General features: G+C 38.7%; 1 protein-coding gene across 2 annotated transcripts in view; it reads right to left on the reverse strand.

Annotated features, from left to right (window-relative positions):
• The window catches only part of NVL (nuclear VCP like), a 37611-nt gene extending 18555 nt beyond the window's left edge, over nucleotides 1-19056 (reverse strand). Inside the window, exons 1-16 of one of the 2 annotated variants that reach the window (XM_050316263.1) lie at nucleotides 18963-19056; nucleotides 16983-17056; nucleotides 15803-15855; nucleotides 15622-15715; nucleotides 14684-14738; nucleotides 13897-14163; nucleotides 12396-12519; nucleotides 12086-12162; nucleotides 11666-11800; nucleotides 10519-10620; nucleotides 8551-8668; nucleotides 7961-8105; nucleotides 5043-5313; nucleotides 2624-2842; nucleotides 1903-2007; nucleotides 1052-1114 (exon numbers count right to left, since the gene is read on the reverse strand). In XM_050316263.1, the coding sequence (XP_050172220.1) occupies nucleotides 1052-1114; nucleotides 1903-2007; nucleotides 2624-2842; nucleotides 5043-5313; nucleotides 7961-8105; nucleotides 8551-8668; nucleotides 10519-10620; nucleotides 11666-11800; nucleotides 12086-12162; nucleotides 12396-12519; nucleotides 13897-14163; nucleotides 14684-14738; nucleotides 15622-15715; nucleotides 15803-15855; nucleotides 16983-17056; nucleotides 18963-19043 (1983 nt within the window). In that variant the 5' untranslated portion in view covers nucleotides 19044-19056. The remainder of the gene's footprint in view (nucleotides 1-1051; nucleotides 1115-1902; nucleotides 2008-2623; nucleotides 2843-5042; nucleotides 5314-7960; nucleotides 8106-8550; nucleotides 8669-10518; nucleotides 10621-11665; nucleotides 11801-12085; nucleotides 12163-12395; nucleotides 12520-13896; nucleotides 14164-14683; nucleotides 14739-15621; nucleotides 15716-15802; nucleotides 15856-16982; nucleotides 17057-18962) is intronic. The other variant, XM_050316264.1, reaches the window with a different exon arrangement.
• Nucleotides 19057-19068: the final 12 nt, after the last annotated feature.

Below are 19068 nucleotides of genomic sequence, written 5' to 3' on the forward strand. Positions count from 1 at the left end.
TAACCAGTTTGCTTCTGGTAAGAGTCTGTTGTCTCTGTTTCCCTACTGATCAAGATTTATGCAGGAACTAATTATCACTAGTTCACTTTTTACAGTTGTCAGTACATTCAGAGTTTAATAGAATTCCCACTTTCAGGGGACTAAATGTAACTTGCCATCCTTCTGGTGATGAGAACTAACAAATACAGTCTTAATTAAGGACCTTGTTCCACTATTCACAAACAAAGCCAGTGAGCAATGTGAACACAATGAACAGCTGAAGTTCATACAGCAGTTGCCTGAAGACACGGGCTTGGCAGGAGGGAACTGAAGAATCAGCCAGAATTTCACTTTGAATGGTGAACTGTAGGGGCAGAGGCTGCAAAACTGTAAATGCAAACACTTAATTTTTATCACACAAACATGTTTTGATTCACTTAACACAGTCCCTGAGTCACAGCCAACCATTTTTGCTGTGTTCCACCAGGAAGCAGGGCTCCTAATTAACGTAAGTGCTGTATTTCCTGCCTGTATCAGTACTTGAAATACCCATAAATAAGTGTTTAGGAAGAGATGAATCAAATCCAGTATGTTGATTTTAGCTTCCACATTACTGATAAACAGCTAACTGCCATGGTCTTTCGAGATGTGGACTGCAGACATCTTGGTCAGTTAAACACACTCTCTTGACTGCAAAAGAGACTGAAGTTATATCACAACACTTCTAAGTCCAGTGCTGCAAAAATTTGAACTAGAGTACTATTAACTGTTGACATTGAAAATCTACATGCTACATAAAAGCACTGATGCATTTAATTGGTTATTTAGATATCCTACTTCAGTCAAGAAGGCTCCATCTGCCAGGAAATTTAAACCAAGAAATAAACTTAAACAACACAGATGGCTTTTTCCTTTTCACATGAACAACTTCACTGCTAAAAACTTGAAGCAGAGGTTAAATAAAGGCAACGTCAGTTGTACCAGTATCAGTTGTGTAATTACCAGGAATTTTGCTTGCCCCGCTTTGGACAAGAATTCCATAAATAACCAAAGCACAATGATTTGCACATACCATATTTAGCAGCTCAGGACCTTTCACAGATATGAAGTTCAGTCCAGACTCGTTGGCCACGGCCTATCAAAAAGGCAAAGAGAGATGCATATATATAAAAACACACATTTATCAGGGCTTCTTTGGTTCTGTCCATGGAGCAATAACAAATATAAGGGAAAGAACACAGTTATCAACTGTTTGTAAAATACAGAAAACAGTACAAAGCATAATTACATGCAATTAAGAGTGGGAGGAGAGCAGGGAATTTAGCAAGGTGTTCTCTCTTTGATGAGGCAGTGTTCCAGATTCACACCCCATCCCCCCTCATATCAGCTAAAGAATTCTCAGTAATTACTGGGAGTTAAGGAGATATGAAACTACATAAGAGCATCTAAAGATAAAGGTGAGTGACAAACTGAAACCTGAACAATTATCTGCATTTACATGGACAGCCTGTAAGAACTGAAATGCTCATGAAGGAAAACAAAAGTATTTTCAGAAAGGTAAATACAACAATTACATAAATATAGTAGAGTGTAGAGTACTTCCAAATACATAATTTAGTTACAGTGAAATATTCCATAGAAGTGGTTATTCAATAGAGCTTCTTCTCATCCTTGCTTCTTTCTTCTCAACCAACTTATTCCTTCAAGTTTTGCAGTAATTCCCTCTCAATTCAAGCAAAACTGTAACTTTATGACAAGAAAATCAAATAACTTCAGCACAGAGGCCTGAATTTAATGTTCTGACGAGAACTGGTGCAAAAGCCCAACTTTTGGCACTACCACCCAGACTCAGTTAAAAATACTGGAGAATCTTCTTGAAGTGCATGGTTTTGTAGGAGTGACTGAGTCCAGAAAATGCCTTACCTTAGCTAACAGTGTTTTGCCACATCCTGGAGGCCCTGCCAGCAGGACACCAGCTGGAGTAGTCAGGCCCAGAGCTTTAAACTGCTCCGGGTTTCGCACAGGCGCCTAAAAAGAAATTATCACCGTCATCTGTGACACAAAGCTAACATGAAACTTTTAATTTCAGGCACAGTTGAATGAAAAATCGTTAATCAGCAAGTTCTTTATTCCAATTCTTTACAGGCTAAAAGAATAAAGAGTTATTGGCATCTTATTATCTTGCACTAATAAGTACCCCCAAACGGGAGAAGTATCGTTACTGAGAGGCAAAGATTTTATTTACCCAAGTTCTAATCTTAAGGTATTAGTGTTAAGAAACCCTCTGACTGGCAGCAGAACTGCTGAGCTTCCAGCTAAGCAGCCTCCAATTCTTTGTTTGGCAGTTGCATAACCAAGGTTGTTGGTATAACACTTTTAGACTACTAAAGACTGAGCGACACAAACACACTGTAAGCATGAGTACAGAGAGCAAAATGTTAAATACATGCCCTTGTAACAAATTTTAAAGCAAATTACAGAAGCCTAACTGTTTTAAATAAAGATGTTGCAAAATTTCTAGTCTGTAGCACGTTAGAACTCATGAGCAGAACATTATGACTGAAATAAACAGTAAAACCAAACAGTTTTATTTCCTACATAAGGGGAAGTGCAAAAAGTCTTTGAAAATAAGGTTCAGACATACCAATATTGCCATAGTCAGCTCCTCCCGAACATCCTCCAGGGCTCCAATATCTGCCCATGTCACATCAGGGATTGTGACAAAGCCTTCTCTCTTGGCAGAGGGCTGCACTGATGACAGTGCAACAATAAAATCATTCATCTCAATGCACAGCTTCTGCAGCTGCTCCTCAGGCAAGGGGTCTTGCTTCTTCAGCAAATCCAAAAGTCTCTGCAATTCATCCTTAGGGATCATGGAAAGGAAAACAAAAAGATTATGCACTAGACTGGACTTTAAGAACTATTTTAAGGGGTTTTGCAAAGCAATACTTCAACTATCAACCACATATTTACATTATTACGTTGCAGCAATTTACATATCTTATATGTACTGTACATAATACTGATAAAAACGTTCCAGGAAAGCTCTTTGCACATTTAGCACATGTGAAAGCACTGAGCTGAGGCTAAAATCTTGATTTAGATACACAGAAGCTGAGCTAGCATGTGTATTTTGCCTTCTAATTCTTCCTACTGCTCCTCCCACACCAATAAGGAGAAAGTTAGTTCCACGCTGAAATTTCTGAACTATGTATTATTTTTATGTATTAATTCTGGTTTTAACAACAAACTGCTTTCAAGAGAAAGTGAAAAACTCTCCTGAACAGCACAATTTCAACAATTTGCAGAAATTTCAGTTACGAGTAAACCTTTGAAACTCTTAACACACTTGTAGAATACACACTTTTATTTAACACGATCTGATTTCAAGTCACCAAGTCATTTCCTCAGCCTGATTAGACCTAGCTTTGTAATCAAGCCCTGACAAAGTCTGGGCAAGCAGAATAGAGAAGCAGGGTAATGCTGTCCCACGTTGCAGGCCACAGTGACCCAAGGAGGCAAGTTCCAGCTTCCCCAGTCAGTTCCTTACTGGGGAAACTACCCTAGAAAATGCTTGATTGAAAAAATTTATACCTTCACAACATAAATACATAAATACTGTTCTAATACAGAGAGGCAGTATCAAAGCAAACTGGTACTGCACCACAAGTAAAACTGTATCAGGATTTTCATTATAAGATAGAGGGAGGAAAAAATAAAAGTAAAAATTCTGTGACGTTTCAACATTTTTCCTACAGCCGCATACAGGAAAAGTATCACTTCCTATCAGTTTCAACTAGGAGAGCTCTACAACTGACCACAAAGAAATAGAAGTCTTTATAGTGCCTGATATCCCTCTTAAGCCCTCCCTCCTCCTCTTAACAGAACCATTAAGAGAAACTCTGAAATAGCCAAGACCACTGGGTTTGTTTACTTGAATTGTGTGAATGATTTTTAAAGGTTTTGTATGTTTATTTTTCCATTATAAACATAATACAAGGGTTTTAATGACAATACCCTGTATTAGGCTATGTCAACCTCCTGCCAGCTATCAAAATATGGCTTTGTTAGGATTAGACTTCCTCATTCTCAATGACCCCTTTGATGATGGTGATGTTGATAAAAGCTGCAACTACCTGCCCTTCCCCACTTTCTTTTGGCTGCATCGGGCCCCAGGAAACACTGGGAGGTTTGCAGTATGGTTATGTTACACTAATACAAAGGCTTACTACAGCTTTTTTACACTGGTTTTTGTAATTACAGTAACAGTTTTCTTTGCCAGTCCCTCTAAAAACAGAATCTAAGTGCAATGTGGATTTAAGCCTACTTTGTTTTACTTCTCCAGGCAAATCTTTAGGAAGCCTGCACATTATAAATGCACATACAGACTCCAAATTTTGAGAAGTAGGCCCAAGGCTTTCTATATAAAGTTGTTGTGCTTCACTAACTACATCATGTTACTTGGGCCACAGAATAATTCTGGCACTAGAAATGCTATTTTCTGCAACAGAGTTCCAGCTGTCCTGCACATTAACAGCTCATCTCTTCCTCGAACATACTATAGGTACTAGGCACAAATTTGATTTACCTCAAGTAATCACACATCTGGAGGGAAAACACAGACTGCTTAAATACTTTATCAGGTCAGGGAAGAACCCCGGGCATCATAACAGATATTTCACTGTGGGCACAGCAAGCAGCTTGTGCAGAAAACTCAGTGCCAGCCTACTATTTTTAAAATTCTGTTAACAGTTGATACACTTTTGAAGAGAGATACAGCTGCCCTTTTAGCCTCTGCTCTGCTAGAAAACAAAACAACACAGTACAAACACCAACAGAAAAATCCAATGGGAAAACCACACCTTGTACAAAACGTGAACGTTGACTTTTAGGAGGACTGGGTTTTGGAAGCCACTTGTTCAGACCCATTACATGGGTCATTCAGCTCCTGTCTTAGTAGCTGACAGCTCTAAATCTCAATTAAATATTACATTGGCCATAGATGTTTGAGAATTCATGAGCGATGACTTTTACAACTATAAAATGCTTCAAGGAATAAATACCTTAGGAGGAAGTTCCAGTTGTTTGGTGCCCTCTTCCACCAGGATGTCTGTTCCTGTTCCCATGCTTTCTTCAGCTGTGTTTCCTCCAGCCTGTGCGTGTTTCCTTCTCTGCTCCTCAGATTTTATCAGGACCCTGTTCACTGTGCCCATCGCTGCCTCTCGACACAGTGCCATCAGATCAGCTCCCACATAACCCGGAGTCAGCCGTGCCAAGTGACGGAACTCAAAGGACTCTGGGAGCTTAAGCTTTCGACACAGCGTCTGAAGGATTCTAATTGAGTAGGGAGAATAAAAAAAAAGAAAAATGAGGCTGTAGCTTTGGTTTTTTAGCATATATATAAACAAACAGTACGGATTTAAGGACTCTTTCAGTCCCCATGAACTGAAAAACTACAGTGGGAAGTTTCACTCAACTGTGCAGTAACAAACACTGAAATCCACAAAGATGTGCTATGGATTTCCTTTTAGTTCTTAAAAACTAACAGCATCAACCAGGCAATACCAATCAGTGGGTAAAAGCCAGTTTTGGTGAATTTAAGTATTATAGATTCTTTAAACTTTAGCTTATGATTCCAAATCAACCGGGTAAGTCTCAGACTGTACCACAGAGATGCACTCAAGTTATCCATTAAGATATTTAACCTTGTATTCCTCACTACACTAGTCGGCACAGTCTGTTCCATCCCACTTTTAGTTATGTATTGAAGAACACTCATGACAACCTATTCTGCAAGGAGCAAATGAAATCAGACCGTGTGGTGCTCTATCTTTTGACCTTCAGTATCCTTCCCTGGCCATTCTCAGTGGAATTTGTCAGCAGGTATTTCCTGGATCCCCAGTAAAACTTCCAACAGTTTTATTGTGCACACAGCTCATGTGTTACCTCATCCTCATTCAAAAGCTAAAGTTACACCTAGTTATGTAGCTCCCTCACTAACACAAAACAGCTTTATGTAACTGCCAGTGAAGTGCTACGCTTTGCACTTTTTTTTTAAATGGGAGTTTTTTCACTCTGTAGCAAGGCTGAAGCTTTAAAAACCTCCTTTAAGGTCCATTAAGACTTCTGGCTGCTCTCCGAGCCAAGGACAAGTGAAAACTAAATGACTGGTCAAAAAAAAAAAAAAAAGGCATAAGCCAATGTCACTGCACAGAAACTGGCAGAAGAACTCTGAGGAAAGGGATCATATCAACTTGTTTAAAACAGGAAAACATCACTTCATTGGGAAAATATTTTAAAGAGGCAGCACAAACCAAAGATACTTTCTAGTTCCAATGAAACTAGTTTAAATTATTTCCAGATCAAGTAATGAAACTACAGAAAAGTCAAGAAAGAAACAAGTGATTAAGCTATTCAAAACTCTGAAATTACAATGTTTCATCTGTTTGCCTTCCCCACTGCTAAGAGCCATCCTCTTTCCTTTGAAGCTTTATTAGTGATATTAGTGTGGTTCTCAAGAATTTTTCAACCTGACAGCAGCTGTAGCTAATTAACTGAGTCAGAGTGCAAAAAGTTAAGAACTATAAATGGCTTGTTCTGACTTTGTGTCCTACAGATATTATTTTCCTTCATGGGCTTCATACACGTACAAGAAAACACTGCAAGTAAAGCAAGACCTCCAGATCCTCATCTTACTCCACCCTGCTAAGGCTGTGGAACCTCAGCTAAGCAGTTCAAAGCTTGCCTTCAGCAAGACTCATTTATCCTAAGTCAGCACACTGTAAGGGTTTCTGTTTCTATATGACCCTTTCATTTTAAAATAAAGGAACAACACCATCCCCACACTCCCTGGCAAAACAAAACAAAACAAAACAAAACAGAAAATCAGGGGAAGCATGGGGAGGGAATAATTTAAAAAAAAAAAAAATCAAAATCAACAGTTCCTGTAAGCTTACACCTCCAGGAACACAAACAATTGTACAAAACAATAACATGAACAAATATGACTACTCTCCACCAGTGAACAATCTCTACACACTGCAAAGACTTTGCCATTCACAACTGCTGTCCTTCAAAACAGTGCTGTTTCTGGGAATATGAATTTTAATATGATCCTAAGAAGTACCACAGAATCAGAACTCCCATCAGTTAACTCTTTAGTTCTGCCTCTAACAATCTGCATGTTTTCCCACAACAAAGAGGAACATAATTTCTACAGGGCTGCAGCTCTGGAGGAACAAGGGAGGAAAAAAAAAACCCAAACAAAACCCAACTTAGAAATATGATTAGATGAGGTAGAAGAAACTTATCCTTTAACCTTCCTTTCCTTTCTATAACAAGATAAGCCCCAGCTGTTTTCAAACTTCCCTTCCTGTGTTTTCTGCTGTTGTGGAAATGAGTAGCAGTTCCTTTTTAATTAAGAAAGCAAAAATAGATTTATTACTTTTAAGTTAGTCTGACAGTCACAGCTCTTTGGGTAAAAAAGGGCCAGTTACACAACAGAGGATGCAGCTCAGCTGAATGCCTGGACTGGTGTATTTCCACGAGGACTGGAATGAAGAATCTAGGCTTGTTGCTTAAGGTATGTGCTTGAGAGGACCAACAAATGGGCTATACTGAATTTAATGGTTCCATAGGGAACAGCAAAGATAGAATGTTAACTTCCTGAAAAACAGAAAATATACATTTGACTCCATCATCTATACTGTTAAGGCACTTGAAAACCCATTAACATAATGCTAAAAGCAGATTTGCACACAAGAAAGGAGACCACTCCAAATGTAGACAGAGCTTCCAAGACAAAGAGTAGATGCACACAATGTCTTCTGCGCTTTTCAGAGTGTGCTGATCCACAGGTGTGTACAGGCACAAATAGGACTAAACACAATAAAGTACTTTTCCTTAATTTGTATGTCAACTTACACATTACTGCCTTAACTACTAATTAATCACAAAGAAGCTTAAAGTTCGTAACACGTACTTTTCTCTCGCCCCTTCATCCGGGATCCCTAAACAAATTTCTCGGTCAAATCTCCCAGCTCTCCTCAGCGCAGGGTCCAGTGAGTCGGGTCTGTTTGTTGCTCCGATAACAAGGACCTGGGTAGTGGCAGCCACATTATTCAAGTCTAAAGGAAGGAAGGAAGGAAGGAAGTTAATACTCATACTCACTGTCCCAACTTTGTTCCGGTATCTGTGGGACTGTTTCTGTAGCACACGATAACACTCAGCACAGATAAACTGACCAACAGTCACTGCTGGTCATCCTTATTTCTACTACCCAGAACTTGCATTTTGAATCACCAAGTAAAAATAAGCATTTCAAATTAAATTCAACAGATATTTCCATTAGTTCTGCTTATGCAACAGATAGGCTTACATAATGCTAGACAGACCACTGTGAAAATAACATCAAATTTATAAGAGGCTTCCCATCACTCCCCACAGTACCAAAACATGAAAAATTATTACCACGAGCTTCTCTAAATAACCACACATCAGTACTGAAGTAAAGCAGACAGCAAGCCTGCTAATCAGAAATTCGAGCTTAGCACAGATGTTCCTGAAACTGACCGTCCATACAAGTCAGGAACTGAGCAACAATCCTCCGCTCCATGTCCTTGGATGCAACTTCTCTTTTTGGGGTGATTGCATCAATCTCATCAATGAAAAGGACACACGGTGCACTGGACTAGGAACAAAAAATATTAATAATTACAAAATGACACTGGCAGGGTGTATTACAAGAAAGAAATTTTTCCTATTCACTAATCTATAGTTATTACTGTAAATCTACTGCACAATCAACTGCTTCTGGAACAATTCTATTGTTCTTTCTGAGGATTTGGAGAGTCACCAGACTATGAAACTGTGCTGAACTGAGGCTATGGAATAATTAAGGCTTGAGATTCAAAATGTCTCTGCCCACTGTTTAAAATTTAAATATACCTCTATGTTGCTTTATGTTTCCCACAAATATTCCATTGTGACTGCCTGATTAAGTCCACAAACGAAAATCACACAAGAAAGGTCTGGTTTGGGTTTTGTTTGTTTTGTTAGTGACATTAGAGCTGTGGAATTTCAAGAGCTAATGTTACTGACACTCATGATGAAACAAAAGGAGCAGTAGGTGGTCATGTAACTTCAAGACTACTACAGAGCCTGACCGTGTTCAAAAAGGAAAAATGAGCCATGAGAAACTCCTACAAGTGTTCTAAAATTCCATGTACTTCCTAAAAAGCCAAGACTAATTCGGAATGATAATTTGTGTAACTAATAGAATGGTGTTTAACTGACAGAAGATTATTAATATTCACATAAAGCACTAGTAGTACAAAGGAATACTTCAGGAAAACACTGGAGTCATCTTGCAAAGGAGTGCCCTATAAAAAAATAGCGTTGCACACCCCATGCACTGGGTGTTATCAGGCAACAGCTGCGCCATCTACTGGTCATTCCCTTTCCCTCTGTCTGACAGGGGAAAAGCCATCGAGATTCCACAGGACCTGCATGATGTGGAATCGTGCCTTTATCCCTGCACAAAAATTGGTACAAAAACGGACTGGAGAACTCCTTAAGTGAATGTGAGAGGCTATAAAAAGTTTTCACACTTAAAAAAAAATCTATATTTATGCATTAGATGTAAATTCTGCAACAACAATTTTTAGAGCAACCTCCTCTCAATCACTCCACACAGAAAAGATATGTAATTTCTAAAAACTCTTTCCCATAAACTATTTAATTTTATTCTAAACAACATCTTAACAAGGCTCTCTAAAAATGAAAATACTGTATGAACTGGAAACATAATAAATTAATGGCTTCACAAGCAATCTTTTTGCCCTGTTTAACCTTCTTTTTTACAGGAAATACTTTAAATACCTACATACAGTCATGAGGGAAAGTAGAAAAATGGAATAAAGTTAGAAAACCATAACATTCTCAGAGGTCAGGAACGGAAAACTGTCTTCATGAAGTAAAACACTAACCACATCTGCATTTGTTTACATTAAAATTATCTCAACCTCTCTCATTTTCTTTGCTTCTTACTATGTCCAGAAATCACACCAAATCAAGACTTCAACTGTAGCTTGTCTCCTGCTCTTATCACATTTGTTCCAAATTTTCTACTTTATACTTAGACCCCCAAAGCCTGAAGTCTTTCACATTCACTCAAATTCCACACCACATTAAACTAGCAAAAAACCCTGTAACAAAAAAGCACAATCAACTGCTTTTACTTTGGTTTTTTATACATCCAGCCAAGCAGCTCCAAATATGTAAATAATTTCTGTTGCTCTCTTTACATTGCTATGATGAACTATCTTTTGTCAAGGCTTCAGAATAGTGAGCTTTGTGCCCTGTGACATCATGACAGTACAATGGAATTCTGGTCACAGGAGGGGAGAGAAGTCATGTGTGCAACAGTATAAGAATTCGCTCACTAAAATTCACCCAAATTCAATCCACAGCAACAAAGTACAAATCTTTACAGAGAAAGAGATAAACAATTCACAGTGTTATTTCCAGTGGGTGTCTCACCACAGCCTGCTCAAACAGTTCTCTCAGTTTCTGTTCAGATTCCCCTGACACTCCAGACACAATCTCTGTTGCAGCCACTTTCAACATTGGGAGCTCGAGTTCCTGGAAGAGACAAGGAATGTTGATTGATATATCCAGAGGTTAGAAATTTGTCTGCAAGGCTGTCCTTGCAGACAAATATTTTCCAATACGACACCTACAAACTACGCAACCAAGACTAAAACCTAAAGAGTTTTTAAAAAAGATAAGTAGTATCATTCAACTTAAAATGGGTCTGAGCCATTTGTCCAAGTGAATGGAAATGGATATTAAAAAAAACCCCACACTTTCCCTAATTCAGTTAAGTGACTGCACTGTCAAACAGCTTCTCACCTTGGTTCCCAACCCAGTCCTTCACAATGCATATTTTTCAGTTTGTGCTTGGGCTCCTTTCTTGAAAAAACTGTTTATTTCTATGCATAACAGTGCAAGACAGGCCCCACCAGGTTTGGTTCCCTTAATCCTGCTCCAGAAATATCTGAGCAGGAGGGTACAATAAGACACTTGTAAAACACACACTCAAGGTTTTCTGCTCTTAAAAATAAATAAATACAATGGTGACTTTGAAAGACTATAGCACAGCAGTGCTACACATAGTTGTGCCCTCACCACACACCAAACTATCCACACCCAACGGTGTCATATGCTCTGAAAATGTCAGGTTGACACAGGCAAGGCAACATCCAGGTTGGGAATTCAGAAACCGACTGGTTAATGGATGCCACACAATGAAATCAATGTAATGCCTCATAAGAGATGGTAAGGTTGAGTCTAGACTTAAAATGAAACACTACGTAAATTTAACCAGAACTACCTTCCATTTACACCCTTCTCAACACCCGTGCCCACACTGTTGTCCTGGGAATGCCTCAGAACAATTTCAAATGTAAAATCTTGTCACCATGAGTCTCTTCTTTATATATGAGGTTCTATCAAGCACAGATTCAGATGGAATTCAAACAAAGGAAGTGAAGATTAATATATTTCAGACTGTCACAGGAAGGATAAAGAAGTGGAATGATTTAGTCTATCGTGAAGAAGGACTGTTTTCTTTCTCTCTAAATATAATTCAGGAAAAGAAGACACTGTAAATTCAAAGCTATCTCACCCCAGCAATTGCCTGTGCAAGTAATGTCTTCCCACATCCTGGTGGCCCATGTAAAAGAAAACCACGAGGTGGGACCACGCCTAAGTGGTTATAGACTTCGGGATGACGGATGTGAATGAGCATCTTGCATATTTCCTGATGAGAACAAGAACAACCTTCACTTAAATTACAGAAATTTGTATTACAGATTGCTACTATTATAGACAGTGCACAATAAAGCAAGTTCTGTTTATTAATCTGATTTCAGTGACTGCTTACAGAAAGATTAACCCAAGGAAAATAAACAACCTTCTTGTTGTTGGTATAAGCAGCTCTTCTCAGTGCCATGCAGACGAATTCCACAAGGTTCCTTCTTTGTCATTTTTCATGTGACATTTCTTTCAGTGCATCCTGTAGCCCACAAATAAAATTTTAACTAACCTTTAAAGTTTCATCGTTGCCTCCTACATCCTCAAACGTCACTGAGGGGCGGTAAAGCTCTGGTCCTTTACTTCTCACTGTTAAGGAGGAAAAGTCACCCAAATTTAGATGTGGTATAACAGTAGTTGCTAACACCAGACAAAGAGGTACTCAGCCTTAGTTAAGTTAGCTAAGTTAGCCTTAGCTAACTTAGTATTGAGTATAACTTGAGATCACCTCTCTGCACCTCAAGAAAACACTTCTCCAGTAACAGATTCCATGGTCAAATACCATCTCTGTTTTGAGTAACACACCAAAAATAACTTCTCACCTTTCTTAAGTAACATGGATTCAATTTCTCCATCTACATCTGGAAATTCTTCCTTTTTTCTTTTTGCTCTCTTGCCCTTTGTCTTCTTTCTTTCACTCTCCAAGAGGGAAAATTCTGCTGATTTCTAGGTCATAAAATGAGAATTACATATACATAACCTTTTAAAGTCAGTGAACTCCTGCAAATACTTAAAAGAAGAAAATGTGTGTCTATGATGCTAAATTTATGCATACTATAAAAATAAAGACAAGCAAGGCAGGAATTTAACTCCTTTTGTAGAAAATCCTTTTTGTACTTAGGATTTTGCCCCTTTTCAAAATGGGTGAATAAAACTACACAAATGTTTTTACTCCACTGGAAACAATTTTTATTACTAATAAGTCACAAGTGGTTATAAGAAAATATTATTCAGTGCTAACATAACTGCATGTAAGAAAAGGACTATTACAGGATAAAAGAAATAAAAAGTTCAGTGATGAAAGCTGAGGAGGTTTTTAAGAATACAGTATTGCAAATGTTTTACAATTTGAAGATCTCTCTTTTTCTCTATTCATCTCTATTTCTCTATTCAGATCTCTATTCATTTTCTCTAGCTGAGAGGATGCAGTACTACCAGGATAAAGGAATGATTTGTCTTATCTGCCTACTCAGTAAGCATTTTGTGTTATTAGAAAGGCAGATGTAAATGCAGGTCTTCCTTCACATAAAAAACAGGCTGCTGAAACATCTGGTCAGACAAGCAATACAAATGTTAACTCAGATACATAGATGGAAAGCTTTCAGCAGCTAAACAAAACTGTGATCTCCTCCTTCAACCCAGTTATTTTTTTATTTTGAAAAAAAACAAACTGGGTAATATGACTAGATAGGGCGTAGAATCTATTTTTAACTGCTTTATAAATCAATGCAATTTCCTTTCATCTTCTGTAACTTTGCCCATTCAAAAAAATTCCACTTTTCCCAGGCTCACTAAGACTTTAACACGTGCTGTGGCTACAGCAAGCCTCATGCCATGTAGCCTGGTCACTGGCAAATGGAGTAAGTAACAGTTACTTATTTCTTCCCACTGCTCAGTATAGGCACTAATTTTCCTCAAAAAATGTAGAAGAAATTAATAATTTGGTGACTTTTTACCTCCCATACAAAGATGCTTGGAATGGGACAGAAGGTTCAAAATCACCTTTGACACTGCTGAAAAATAGGCTAAGACATTCCTTCCTCAGAACTCAGGCTAAAAACAAGTATTCTACTGGGCTTAAGCCAATCTTTCTTCTCTATTTAACACATTCACTGTCTTTGAACACAGAATGCATGTCTGTAAAAAAAATAATATATTTTAAAAATCCAGAGAGAAAGACTGTCTTTTTGGTCTTAGAATCACCATTCAGAAGCCTGTCAAGTTACACAGGAATCACAGAATGGTTTGAGTTGGAAGGGACCTTACAGATCAATTATATTCATATTTCTAGTTTAATCATCTTGGGTTTGTAAAACACAATACCTCAGAAACCGGTTTCTTTTCATCTCCTTCTACATCCTCAGAAAGGTCAATGAAAAAGTCCTTTCCACACGGAGTTTTATCAATGAACCAGCCACCATCAGAGATCCCTGTTTCTCCTCTTGCTCCTGGTGACACGGTGCTTGTTTGAGGTGCTGTTCGTGCAGGAGGAGGGGTTTCCACTGGGTCAGTTTTTGGAGTGCTTGGAACAGAATCGGGATTTCCTTTCTTATATAAGCTCAGCAGGGAACTGTTCATGTGATTTGTAGACTGCAGAGTCACACATTTGAAAAGAAAATATACGGGACAGATTATTTATAGTAAGAGGCCAACAAAAACTGTTCATAAACATAACTCAGCATTATCCCTGCTGGAGAAAAGAGGCATGCATCTCCCAACACACTCCTCTGCAAATCAAATGACAGCATATAAAACTACATGTGGTGGTTGAACGGGCAACAGCCTTTGCAATTCACCCTGAAACGAACCCTGTTAATTGGCAGGCACCTCTTTCCGTAGTAGTTTCGTAGTAGACGGTTCCTTTAATCACTTCATTCATTAGCTAAGTCTTTCAGGCCCCCAGCGTGCCTTCCTCAAAAGTAATTCCCCACCTCAGGTTCTTCCTATTCCTTCAGAATTCAATCTCCTTTCAGCTCTCCAGATTCTCAGCTGGAATTGTCAACTTTGACTACACCTCCTCTTTTATCTCCACTTTTAAATTCTCCAAGTGCACTTTCACAACATAGAATCGTATATTATGCAAATACAAACATAATCAAACACAACTTACTAGATCTTCTGGATAATCATCATAATCAGAGTCATCTGTGGTACTTCCAATAGTCCTTTACATGGAAGGAAGACAAAAAGCCCATGATTATCAGAGTAGAACTGCAAGCGAGACATCCATAAAATAAAACAAATGCAATTTCAACAACGTGGCTCCCCACAACTATGACAGGCAGTCTAAGGCTGGAGAGAAATTCCTGACTTGCATGTTTCCAATGTTCTACTTTTAAGAGTTAAAAATGCATCCTTTCCAAGTCTGTGATGAATTGGATCGACTCGTCAGCTTGGCTGAAAGAGAGTCTTAAAAAAAGGCGATGTAGGATCACTCTGACTCAGTTCACCACGAGATCACACAATCACCAATGCTGGCACAAGGGAAGTAGTAGTAAATCACTGCTGAACTAGACTAGTCCTTCTGACAACACTGTTCTAATTTCCCACAAGATCCTTAATATCTACCACAAGTTAGAGAAACCAGAAGTCCATGAGACTATGCCAAGTTTAGGAGTCAGAAAATCCCAATTCCAATGTCATTCCCACTGGCGATTTACTCAGAACATCCTGTCTTGCAGTCTTATCTCTCAGATGTAGATAATATCTCTCACGCCCAAGAAAGATTAAGAACAAAACAGAACAAAGGTACTGAATCCCATGGGAACTGAGGCCTTGTGTGGAAAACTATCCAAGAAGCCCCAAGGTATCCACTAATTCAGGGCTGTATGTTCCCCATAACAGAGAAATCATGATTAGCTCTAGTATCTGCTTGTCTTCAGGGACAGAAGTGATTCCAATAAATACAGGTAACTTCTGAAGAAGACAAGCCTGTGGGACAACCTGTAACCTTGAAACTACCAAAATTTAATAATACCAAGACAGAAAGCTTTAAAGACATGATAACACTAAAGGCATTATTAATCTACTGGTAAAAACTCGTCTTACTCATTTTTCTCTTGTCGCGCTCTTTTTGCCACATGTTCAGCTTCTAAAGCTGCTAAATCCTCACGCTGTTTTTCATTACTGATTATTCCAAACACTGAAAGAAAAAGTTCAAACATTTAAGAAAACAGTCAAAGCATAATCAAAGAATTTGGCATCTTGGGCACAACACTAACGGAACTACCTCTTGCAACTTGTATTCTAAAGGCGTTTCTTTTTCTTCGTCCATATTCTGCACTGAAAAAGAAAACCAAAATAAACAGGTTACACCAACTGATTTTCCCCCTCAACATATTGTCATTCTCAGGGGAAAAAATACATGGTAAGTTAATACCCAAGCTTCCACACAACTTCTTATTAAAAACCAACCGTGTGAAAAAATGATTATTTTTATTTAAGACTGGAATAGCTCAGTTACTGGGATGAAACCAAACCACTAAACTATGCTGGTCTCTAAGAGAATATTTAGTAAAAATGATCAAGGTCCTCTTTAACTGTAGATACAGAGAAGCAGCAATGTACAAATGAGCACACTGGATTCTATTTCACAACATTAACAATATTTTAATTTTAATGCAAACGTGAACATATGGGCACAGGACTTTAGTCTAGAAAGGACAGTCCAGTAAGAAATAACTGTGTTAATTAATAACGGTCACTATGAAAAATTCCGATTCAAGAGTATCCTTAAATGCAAGCAAAAACCATCAACCTTTTACCTTCACTTATTGAAGGTGTGTTTTACTAACTTGCTTTAATACAACAGCCAACAGAGGTAAAACAAAACCCTAAGATCCATAATCTATTAAGCAATTGAGTTTGGCTCATTTTATCTAACAAGGCACATATAAACAGAGCACACAAACATGAGTGAATACACTTCTTCATTAATCCCCACCAGTGATGTGCTGAAACACAACCTTGCTCCCTACCCAAACAAGTGTGATGGCCTAAAAATAATTAGACAATACTGACTGTCCTGCTGAGCAACCGTGCAAGATAATAATGTCTTGTTGAGTCCTGTACTGAAGAGTTATTCTCCCCTCATATTTTAAGCTCACTGGGGTAAAGTCCAGCAGGCTGCCATGCATCTTTAGCTGTTTATTTAAAACAAACAAACAAAAAAATCAACCCACAAGTAGGTCTTGTAATTCCAGTGCATTAATAAGATATGTGTTACTAGATATTTCAGCAAAGGGAAACCTGAAGGGGAAATGACCTTAACTGTTTCAGTCAACCTCGACAACTGGCAAGGAAGTTAATGTAACAAAATTTAAAATTTTTTAATTAAAAATGCACGAATGTAAAAAAATAATAATCTAATATTTTAAATACAGAATGTAAGAACACAAATCTTGGCTCACCTGTAGGTTTTCTGCAAATCAGATGCTAGAACTCCAATGTCAACATACTGCCCACATTTACTGCTTGCAAGATACTGAAACGAAGAATTTTAAGCAGAGAACAAAGTCCTTGTTAATCACTTCCCCAGAACAGCTAGACAACATATGCCTTTTTCAAACTCTACTCTTCTTAGGAAGTTCAAAATGAAAATCAGAAACAGCTTTTCACTGCCTTGCAACACATCAGAAAGTATTTCCCAAGGAAATGAGAAATGCTTATTAAATGACAGATAACAGGTAGCTCTGATTCCCCAGAAAGGGCAGTATCCTTCATTTTGGGACTTTAGGGGCTGGCTCAACTCCAATGCTTTTATTTAGTAAGAAAGTTGACTTTGGAGCCCACACAGCATCCTATTGTCAATCCTAAAGTTCTTGGTTCCTCTCAGCTAACCTCCTTTTGGTTTAAATCTCCTACCCTAAAAATGAAACCATCTATATCAATCAGCATGAATGCTGTTGTAACGAGAACTTAATTCTTTACAAGATGTTTCAAGGAATACTACAGGAAAGTGTATTAACAAAAGTGAATTCTGTCAAGCCTTTCTATTGTTATGATAGCAGCTACTCCAACCCGTTTTCAAACTACAGTTATGAAAGTGTAAGAAAATGTACAAAATTCCACATACTCCATTCACTCTCTTTGCCCGCTCTCCAAATTGGGAGTGAGAAGGAGTTCTGATACTGTAAAGAACAATTCCTTCTTAAAAAGGAGAAAAGAAAACAGAGAATCTCCCTACAAGACATGGTATCACAGATGTCACAATGAGGAGAATTTCAAAACTTCATTTAAATTAATAACTCTATTTAAAACAATTAAATTGAATACAGAGGTATCTTTTAAAATGATGTTAAACTTCACATCAGCTATTGCCCTGCAGGAAACATCAAGCCTACCATAAAAAGGCTTTACCACTTCAGAATACTCACAGTCACTGTGATCTTGTAAATTAAACCAAGCGAGTTCCCTCAAGCAGCCAGTTGCATTTTAAGGAATTAGAAGTGGAGTACGCTAATACAGAGGCTCAAAAAAATGGTGTTTAACTTGCAAAGTCACCAGAGATTATCATAAGACGTAACACAGCGCTGTGCCACTTGAAGGAATCACTGTTTTCCCTGCTCTTCACACACGTACTAGGGAATTAATTTTATTTTCCCCTTTTATTCAGCTATTTAATATAACTGCTCTACATGTTTCCAAACGCAAACACTTAAAACTTGCCCACATCACAGAATCGCAGTATCAAATTGGTGGGAAAACACCCCTGAAATCATCAAGACCAACCTGTGACCCAACACCATCATGTCAAATAGACCATGGCACCAAGTGCCACATCCAGTCTTTCCTTAAACACCTCCAGGGACTCCACCACCTCCCCGGGAAGCCCACTCCAATGTCTAATCACCCCTTCTGTGAGGAAATTCCTATTAATACCCATATATATATGTACACACACATACATATATACACTTCATGTATATACATATATATGCACACAACACATATGCACATATACCTACATATGTACATATTTATACATATATATACACACATACGGTACATTTATACATCTCTATACACTCTGAGTGTATTTTCTTTGCACTACTTATTGCACGCTTGAAGCAGCAGCCACCTTCAGGATCAGAAATACCGAAGAGGACGAAAAGATGCGCGAAAATAAAACGAAATAACAGAAAATAAATTATATAAAAAACCCCACCCAAATAAAAACACCCCATCAAACAAACAAATAGACCTTTCTAATGCCTATTTAAAAGCTCTGGGAGGTAAGGCCGGGCTTTGGTCCCCTCCAGGCCCTGAGCGGGCCGGATGCTCAAGGCCCCTCAGCGGGCGTGGGACACGCGAGTCCCCCCCCCTCCCGCCGCCAGTGCCGTGGCCGTGGCCGTGGCCGCTGCCGGGGGTGCCCGTGGGGCGGGCGGTACCTGCTTGACGCGCTGCTTGAGCCGCGGGTCGATGGCGCGGCCGGGCCGGCTCCTCATGGCCCCCCGAGCCGGGGACTCCATTTCCCAGCGGGCCCCGCGGCCGGGC

This window comes from Myiozetetes cayanensis, unplaced genomic scaffold (genome assembly GCF_022539395.1).
Source record: "Myiozetetes cayanensis isolate MyiCay16 unplaced genomic scaffold, myiCay2020 scf2-11, whole genome shotgun sequence".
In the NCBI taxonomy this organism is placed as follows: Eukaryota; Metazoa; Chordata; class Aves; order Passeriformes; family Tyrannidae; genus Myiozetetes; species Myiozetetes cayanensis.